Below are 9545 nucleotides of genomic sequence, written 5' to 3'. Positions count from 1 at the left end.
GTCTTGTAAGAAGTGTACCATTAACCTGCTAAGTTTGACCTAATCCCTAGGGCATTGGTGTCAGAAGTTGTTGCAAGGACACGTATGAAAACATCTAGCTGGGGGCCTAATCTGTGAAAGCCATTTTTTGTTTGAAGGTTTAGTTATGCATAGATTGGGGTGTGGGCCAGAGGTGCAAGCGGTGAGAGAATAAACCAATGTTGAGAACAGAATGGGCAGATCTACTGAAATACACTGCTAAGGGGAGCATTGGGCAAGGAAAGGAGAGGTCTGCTGCGCCATATGTGGCTTTGTTCCCTGGTGGGGAATGGAGAGATTGAACTCAGGTCACAGCAATGATAGCATAAGAGCACTGAGACTTGATCCCTACACCATTAGCAGGCTTCCTCTGAAAGCCCTTTTCTGTTAAGTAACCACCTATCGACCAAAGGTATTTGTGAGTTGGCTTGGAGTAGAGCGGGAGGTTAAAGGTGTAGTGAAATATGTACCAAAGCAAATTATTGAGATAGGAGGCTCATGAACAAAGTAACATAAAATTCTTTTTTCTTCACACTCTGCACCATTCCCAGAAACTGTCAGTGAACCTCAACTGATACAGGTATGTCCTTAGCCTAAGTGTTGAAAAAGAAAAGGTTGGTCCAAGTCCAGATAGATATCATGAGGCCTAGAACTTAATTCACAAATTTGAGTAGCTACTGGCCATCAGCTTATGACTCCTAAGTAAAAAAAGAACGTGCTACTGTTCTCTATCCTTCTTGTATTCTTGTATGTACTAAGTACATAAACATCAGTCATTGTTACAAGGTGCAATATACCATATTTATACAAAACAGAGAGAGTAACATCCATGCTCATGAATTCTAAAACTGCATTTTTTTTTAAAGATTGATTTATTTATTCATACAGAACTGGGGTACTGGCCAGAGGTGCAGGGACAGTGAGAAGATTCACCAGAGACAGAGCAGGGAGCAGAACAGGCAGATCAATGAAATACACTGCTGAGGGGAGCAGAGGGCCGACCTGGCCCACCCACCATGTGGATCATCTCCAGGGCAGGCGGGGTCAAATTCATGCTGAAGTGGCTTTAGCTTCTTGGTGCTGTGCTTTAACCCGCTGCATCACTAAGGAGGGCCCACTACTCTACATTTTTAAATACCTATTGTAAAACACCTGTAAGCATAAAATATTTAAGTAAAAACTACTTGAGAATCCCCTAGGCATGTACTTCTAAGTATTAAGTAGCATGATCTAGTGGATCATAAACCAGAATTTTTAGTAACAGTAAGAATAATCAGACAGCAATGCATGTAGTAAGAAACATGAAATATTCATTTCAAATATATTTGCATTTGTTCTGCCCATAATGTAAAATTAAAGCTATTGCAGATCATAATTTAAAATAATAAACATGAAAATACTGATCTAGCCCAAATCCCTTATTTCACCAGTCAAGAAATTTATAAAGAGGTTGAGGCTAGTACAAGATCATGCATGCACAGCCACAGAGCTAGGTCAAGAACCAGATGCCCTAACACCCAGCTCAGAGTTATTTACATGAAAACCTAGAGACACTGGGCCAGCTAATGTATGCTGTCTGACAAGGTCTGAGCATATGAGGGCACATTCCCCAAAAGTTAGGGGGCTCTAAAGCTGGCTCCTGCTGAACCCCTTTATTTTGTTTTGACCACTCCTTTTAATTGTAACAACTTTTTCATTCAAATGCATCTGATGATGTCAAAAGCGATTTTACAATTGGCTATTTAATAAAAGCAATTGGCTGTTACAGTAAAGTCAATATTGTAAAACAAGGCGATACCAAAAACATGTTAAAAAAATAACCAGAGCTCGGCCCTCCCTGATAGCACAACCTGTTAAGACTCAGCACTGCAAGCTAGCCACAGCCACTTAAGTGTGAGTTCAATCCCTGGTCCCAGAGGTGATCCACATGGCGTGGCACAATTCTTCTGTCTTGCCCACTGTTCTCAACAGTATACTTTGTCGATCTGCCTGTTCTGCTCCCCACTGTGTCTGGTGAATACTCTCACCACCCCTGCACCTCTGGATTGTGCCCCAGTTTTGTATGCATAAATGATAAACAAGTCTTAAAAAAATAACCAAAGCTCTCTTCCTGCCCAGAACCGATAACCCAAATCCCATCATTCCACTATCTTCCAGATGTGAACACTATATTAGGCTCTAAATAAAACTTTGGGAGCCAGAAAGCTTAAGTCTTTGTTGTTTGGCCTTTAATGAGCTGCTCTATTATCACTCCTTTAGTGATAGATTCACGAGTGAAGTAAACTTTTCCACTCTGGTTCTTGACTTCATGTCACCCTTCACATATAGGATGCTTTAATGAGAATGAAGGCCATTAAATAGTAACTAGGGCTAAAGGGGCTATCTTTTCGCTAATCTTTCACTGTGGTAAATATAGAAATGCTAGTCTTAAATTTTATGAATTTATGTAACATTCATAGATTGATTGTTCAGCTATAAAGAGTAAGCACAGAAATGAGGATGCCTTGTTTTAACACTTTTAGTTTTTTAAGAATGATAAATGTTACAATTTTAGCTGGAGGTCAGAAAGACCCCACCCAAACTGTTCTTAAAGAAAAGGCTATGATTGTTATCTTTCTGCTTAATACATATGCTAATGTAATCCCACCACTTGCCTGTGTTATATAAATAAAGTCCAGCTGAGATTATGGGCAGGAGACACTTGCAACTTCCACACTGACTCCCATGTCTTCTTCATTCCCCTTCCCCTGAGAATCTCTGCTTGCCAATGCCATTTCCCACCTTCAAAGACCCTGCCCTTCTATTTGCTGCAGCTGAACCGTAACACCTATATATGATAAAAATATATACAGTTACATATTATATATTTGTGTGTGCATTTATGTATGTATTTATGTATGTATATATGCCTGTTATGGACAATGTATATTTGTATGTTGCCTGAAAATATTTGTAAAAATACTCTAGAATTATGAATGAATACATACTTACTGAACCCTAAGAAAAACGAAGTTCTAAGCATCATATGAATACTAGTCATTAAACATCCAGTTTCTGGATACAGGAAAATGAAGCACTCTGCTTTCTACAGAGCTATAGTAAGGTCTTCCCTGTGTTACACCCCACAAAAGGATTTTCTAAATAATGAGAAATAACTTAGAGATCCCTCTTAACCTCTAAATGATAGAGTGCATGTATCCAGATTTTGTTTGCCTAGTATCTGCCCTCTGGATTCCTTCTTTTCCCTCCCAGATACAGATCCAGTATCCACTGTAAAGATTTGTGAGAGGGGAAAGTAGCTATATCACATGGCTAACCTCCAAGGAAATGCTCATATTCATTCTCCTTGTTGAACTTCATGCTTTATGACATACTTACCATATTTTATGAGAAAATGTTTCCTTTAATTATGAATTTTTGAAAGACTGTTTCATGAGAAATAACTTTTCCTGAAAGAATATTTTTCAAATTAAAAGTAGAAAGGAAAAAAAAAAATCCAAACAACTTTTCTAGCTAAATTGCCATGGACTTCAATAACTAATCACCAGTTAAGAAAAAGAAATCAGAGCCAAATTTTATGATAAGTTACTGGTTAGTTATTATTAGATTGATGGAATAGAATTATAACCCATAACTCCCCTTGTCATTAAATACAAAAGAAGAAAAAAAAATGGCTGTTATATAATAGCCCTTAAAACCTTTCTTCTCATAGATTGTTATTAAAGGTTAGCATTTCCATTTTTATTATTGATTTGTCTTGGGACAATCAGTATTCCTATTTATTGCTGGCCCTCCCTGGTGGTACACTGGGTTAAAGCACAGCACTGTGAAACTCTCCATAGCCACTTCAGTGCAAGTTCGATCCCAACCAGGGAGGTGAACCACATGGTGTGGCAGAACAGCTCCCCTCAGCAGTGTATTTCATGGATCTTCCTGTTTTGCTCTGGTGAATCCTCTCACGGTTCCTGCAACTCTAACCATACTCCAGTTCTGTATGCATAAATAAATAATTCTTTAAAAAAAATAAAATTTATTCCTTTATTTTTTTCTTTAAATCTACTAACTTTTTTATCATTTATTTATTTTTAAAAATTTTATTATTTTAAAAATTTATTTACTTATATTATCTACTCACTTTTAAATTGTGTCTCATTCCAAGCAATTCTTGACATAATTGTCTGAATTCTGACATTCACTAAAGTCATACACAACTTTAAATTTTAAATGTTTACCCTTAAGTCTAAAATCATCTTTTACCATCACCTGTAACACATACTCCATAATCTACCAACACTTTAAAACAAATACTTCAGTTATTATTTCTACATAACAAATAGAAAGTTTCCATGTTTTACATACATCATCCATAAAACATTCTGAAATTCAATATGAGTTCACCAAACTTTTATTACCAATATTCAGTGAGATAAAAATAAAAAGCTTCACCAGCTACCTCTGCTTTTTCTGTTTTTTTGTTGGTGCACTTTTCTTCTGGCTTTTCTTCTTCTTCTTAGTGAGAACAGCTTTTTCTCCAATAAATAAATTTTTTGAATGTCCTACATTTTTTGAAGCAAAATTAAGTCGCTGTTTAGCTTTATTGACATCCTTTGAACTGGGTTTTGAATTTTGTGTTAATTTTTCTTTACTAACAGAACGCATGACTCTGAGTTTCCTTCCCATCAGTTCAGAATTGTTTAATTTTAGAGCAAGATGAACAGCATCTGTATTCTGCAATAAAAATCAATATATTAATTTCCAACAGAAATTTACCTGCCAAGAAACCAGTAAAAATGCAACCTTAATGAATTGGAACAGTGTTCAAGATTACACCCAAAAACCCTTCCCATCTCCTTACTCATAAAGTCCAATCACAAGTATCCCAGGAGCTGTGTTTATAATCTTGTTTTAATCTTGACCCTAACCAGTTTTTCCCCAGGAAGTACTTGAGTTGTCAAATAATCTGGTTAAGTCACAATCCAATAGGTTTCATTTTTCTTGTAAAAATGAGGCTTTAACTAAAATTAGTCATAGGCAAAATCTGTTCAACCAATGAAACTTTCTCAAAAGGCTCTTTCTGCCTAAGCCCTGCTTATTAGCTGACTTGAGAGGAGGGAATTCTCCATTATAGTTCTTGAAATGTCGGACAGAGAATACCCTGTAGGTTTCTGTTTAGATCTAAAATTCTATTATTTTTTGTTCTAATATAGAACCAAGAACCACTAAATGCTAGTAACTCTGAAGATTCATGAAGTGTTTGTTAAAGGGTTTTGCATATCAAGAAATAGAAGACTGAGAGCAGATAAATAGTAAGTTAATTATAATATACAAATGGAAAATAAGGCTATGACAATCTTTCTTAAAGGTGAGGGCTACCCTGGTAGCATAAGAGGTTAAGTCTCAGCACTATGAAGCTACCAGCAGTGAGTTAGATCCTGGCCAGGGAGCTGACCTACATGACACAGAAGACCTCTCTCGTAGCAGACCTCTTTTGTCTCGCCTGCTGCTTCCCTCAGCAGTGTATTTCAGTAAATCTGCCTGTTCTACTCCCCACTATATCTCTTGTGGATCTTCTCACTGCACCTGTGCCACTGGCCTGTAACCCAGTTCTGTATGCATAAGTAAATAAAAATATTTAAAATAAATCTTTAATAAAAAAATATCTGGTGAGACATATTGAGAGCCTCATAAATAGTCACAAATATTGACCAAGTTACTAACAGCCCACTGGGATCTATCCTCAAGAAGTAATGGAAAATGTAGGCAAACATTTGAAGAAAAAATTAACCACTCCAATTTCTTTATTATATGGAATAATAGGGAACATGAAAAATTTCAGAAAAATGAGGAAAAACCAGTCTAAATTATGGAACATCACTCAGTGGGAGATGCTTATATAACATAAAAGAAGTAAAGCAGGTTGCAAATTTGTAGGGCCACAGGTATAAGTTAAACTACAAAAAAGGCAGTAACAATGCAGGAGCTTCTTTCCAGCCGCTCTCTCCCTTGCAGGGCAGCAGCATCCTGCCTGCCGTGACCTGTACCATACCAGGACTTCTCTGCACTGAACTCCCTCAGTGGAGGCCATTCTCCTAAGGCTGCGGGCCTGCAACCATGCAGGCCTCTCTCTCTGCAAACCTGTCCCTTCCAGGGCAGCTCTTCCTGCCCACTTGTGGCTATGTAAGTGTCTTTTCTTTTCCTGTCTCTTTCTAATAAGCTTATTCTCTAAATATTAAAAAAAAAAAACTATAAAAAAGGCACAGGAAAAAAAAGTGAAATGTATTAATGAGGGAAGAAAAATGCAAGTGCCTGCAGATAGTATGTATATTTTAATAGAATGTGTAGTCTCAAACCTATATATACTGTAATAATGCTAGGCATGAAACAGTGGTTAACATTTGGCAAGCTACATATAACCAATTTTACACAAAGACTAAAATTTTCTTCTACCTGAAGTGAACAATTATTTTTTCCATTTCACAGAAGCTGGATATTTAGTGATTTAATACCTCTAATATCCAGTATCTCAAACATTATTAACATAATATGAAGGTAGGGAATTATTGGTGGAACATCTTTGGCTAGATGCAATTAGAGGAACTACACTCATTAGTTTTCTTAAGACAGAATTTGAAGGTGTGATAGTTACATCTGACTGATGAAAGAGCAAAGACAATCCCTCCCAGTCTCATTGCAGAGAACAGTGACAATGCATTAGTCTCTCATACCTCAAAGAGCACGTAGCCGAACCCTCTGCCAACTCCTGTTACTTTATCTCTCACAATCCTTACTGCCACAATACTGCCACAGTCCAAAAAGTGTTCCTCAACTGTAGATTCTTCAATTTCTACAAATAAATTCAACCAAAGAAGAAATAAAGACTTGGAATTGCCTTAGAAAACTTCAGATGTTTAATATAGCAAGTTAAATATAGTCCCATGAAAATTAGCCATGTAACCTCCACAATTTTTAGTCTTAAAGCCAAATCCTAGGCTACAATTCAGTTGTTATAACCCTAATACCTAAATACTTAATTCAAACTTACTGTATGGAAGATTGCCCACAAATACGGATCTCTTCTCCCTCTGAAACACAAAGACAGTTAATAAAAATCACTCAGTGGAGCAGAAAATAGAAGTCATCTTAAAAGCCATCTTTCTCCATTACCCCACATATCTGTTGAGCCTCCCTATCCTGATTTAGTCACACACCCAGCCTTCCCTGCAGCCATATGAGTAGCACCACAGGAAGGAATGTTTTATCTGTTGATAGCTAGCACTGTGTTAGGGAGAGGATAGCAGAGAATGTGACCACTTGCTGGGGAGCTGCATTTTGGAAATTAAAGCCAACCAGAAATATCCACTTCCCATGTTGGTTCCACTTGTTCTCCTTGCTTCTAGATGGCCTACAACATGTTCCTGAGATAAAACATATTGCTAAGACCATCTGGACAAATGCCCTGATTAAACCCAATTAAAACCTCTATAAACTTTTAAGATTTGGGGGAAAGGATGGAAAAGGACCTGTCTTCTAGATGCCAGGATAAAGCCTATATGTAAGTACCTATTAAAACTGCCACATGCCTAAAATGAACAATAATGTAAACAGATACATGAATAAAAAATAAAATCAGCATTGGATATAAAAATAAAACTGCCACTTGCCAGTATGGAGTACTCTGCATCTATCTTTTTCTTCTCTCTCTCCTTGCCTTTCATGTACACAGAACAGATTCAGATTACTGGTGACCCAACATACTGACACATAGCAGCACTCAAAAAGACATGCTGGGGGGGTGTGGGGGAACATGGGGAAGGAAACTGGATCAAAACAGAGGTGGGAAGAGCACAAGGAACTATGGTGATAATATGCAGGTGAATTGGTAGTGGCAATTTCTTGGGGAACATACACAAGACGATAAAGTATACTTTGTATGAAAATGAAGAATGATGTTAAAAATAAAAGAAAGGCATGCTACGTTAGAGCTGGGAAATTTTTTATTGTGAAGTGCCACAAAGCAAGTATTTCAGGCTTTGTAGTTGATGTGTTACAACTATTGCCACCACTCAAGTCTGCCATTTAGCACAATACATAACCTAGAGAGTATGGCTTGTATCCATAAAAATTTATTTCAAAAAACTGGTGGTTTTGGCCCCCAAAATAGTTTGTTCACCTTGTGCTAGGTCTATAACCATAGTCAGGGCTTTCAACAAGGTTCTTGTCATTCCTCAAGTAGCTCACTTTGACAACTAAGTAATGACTCTTAAAATTTCTGTTGACTACTGAGATGAATGCACAGAATGATGTAAAAGTAAACTATTATATTATTTTTTAAAATATATTTAAAAAAATAGAAATTTAAAAAAATTCTGTTGACTTCTTAGCACTCAGCCTTCATTTCAAAGGAGCTTTGTAAATGCCAAGACTAGTCACAACACTCCCATGCTTATACCTGCACCACAGCACCTACACAAAACCCAGACCCAGCAATGCAGTCCAGAGACTTCATGATTTGGACCCAACCTATTTCTCCAAGAGCAACTCTTACTGCTACCAAAGCCTCATGCTACCCAATAAACTACATCAAGCTATTGACATTTCCTGAGCAAATTCAATCTGGGTCCTCACATTTGTACTGTTTGTCCTAACCTAATATCCTCTTCTTGTAATTTTTAACTAGATAACACTGACTCATCTTTCATGTCTGATATAATACAAATTTTCCTAGAAACTTTGTCTCTTTTTGTTGGCACCTTACAAAGACAAACACTCTGTTCCAGAGCTGAAGAAGTATACTGAGCCTTTCTGACAATATTCATTGGTGACAATCACCAGTACCTCAATCAGTCTAACTCATCTTCACGTAACAATGTGATTATCTAGGAAACTGAGACTATATCTTAGTGCTATACACATGACACAAAATAGATTCAAAAACTGTTTAATAAAATATTTAACTTTCTAATCCTCATTCTATAAAGTACTGGCTTAGTCTGTCTAACACATCTTCCAGCCTAACTCTCATTATCCATTCTAATCATTCTAATGTTGTGTGTGTGTGTAGGGGGGGGTGGTTCATGTTTCCATAGCTAATGTTGATATATAAGTTCTTGGACCATTATAGGCAACAATATTGTGACCCCAGAAAGGCAAAGGTTATTTCCTTCTGTGCTTTCCTCAAGTTCACTGCTTACTTCAGTCCTTCTAGCATAAGCTCAAAAGAAAAGGTTTCACACTACAAGTTTTTAAACAACTCAAGTACTTACAGAGGAAGTGGAAGATGCAAGATCAACTCTAACACGAAATCCTTCTGCAATTTGGGCACCATTTCTGTATTATAAATATGAAAGAAGAAATGGCTGTTAAAAATAAGTTCCCGGCCCTCCCTAGTGGTGCAGTGGGTTAAAGCACAACACTGAGAACCTAAAGCCACTTCCGCATGAGTTTGATTCCCGCCTGCCCCAGAGGTGACCACATGGTGTGGCAGACCTCTCCTGACCCACCCGCTGCTCCCCTCAGCAGTGTACTTC

General features: G+C 37.4%; 1 protein-coding gene across 1 annotated transcript in view; it reads right to left on the bottom strand.

Annotated features, from left to right (window-relative positions):
• Window positions 1–4146: 4146 nt before the first annotated feature.
• Window positions 4147–9545, bottom strand: part of RBM34 (RNA binding motif protein 34) — a 21421-nt gene continuing 16022 nt past the window's right edge. The window contains exons 8-11 of the mRNA XM_004691123.2: window positions 9282–9345; window positions 7061–7100; window positions 6744–6862; window positions 4147–4746 (exon numbers count right to left, since the gene is read on the bottom strand). Of these exons, the coding sequence (XP_004691180.1) occupies window positions 4468–4746; window positions 6744–6862; window positions 7061–7100; window positions 9282–9345 (502 nt within the window). The 3' untranslated portion in view covers window positions 4147–4467. The remainder of the gene's footprint in view (window positions 4747–6743; window positions 6863–7060; window positions 7101–9281; window positions 9346–9545) is intronic.

The sequence above is a fragment of the Condylura cristata genome, unplaced genomic scaffold, assembly GCF_000260355.1.
Source record: "Condylura cristata isolate star-nosed mole 26May11 unplaced genomic scaffold, ConCri1.0 scaffold00030, whole genome shotgun sequence".
Taxonomy (NCBI): domain Eukaryota; kingdom Metazoa; phylum Chordata; class Mammalia; order Eulipotyphla; family Talpidae; genus Condylura; species Condylura cristata.
The sequence above is the reverse complement of the archived record's forward strand: the minus strand, read 5'-3'. Positions and strand labels throughout refer to the sequence as shown.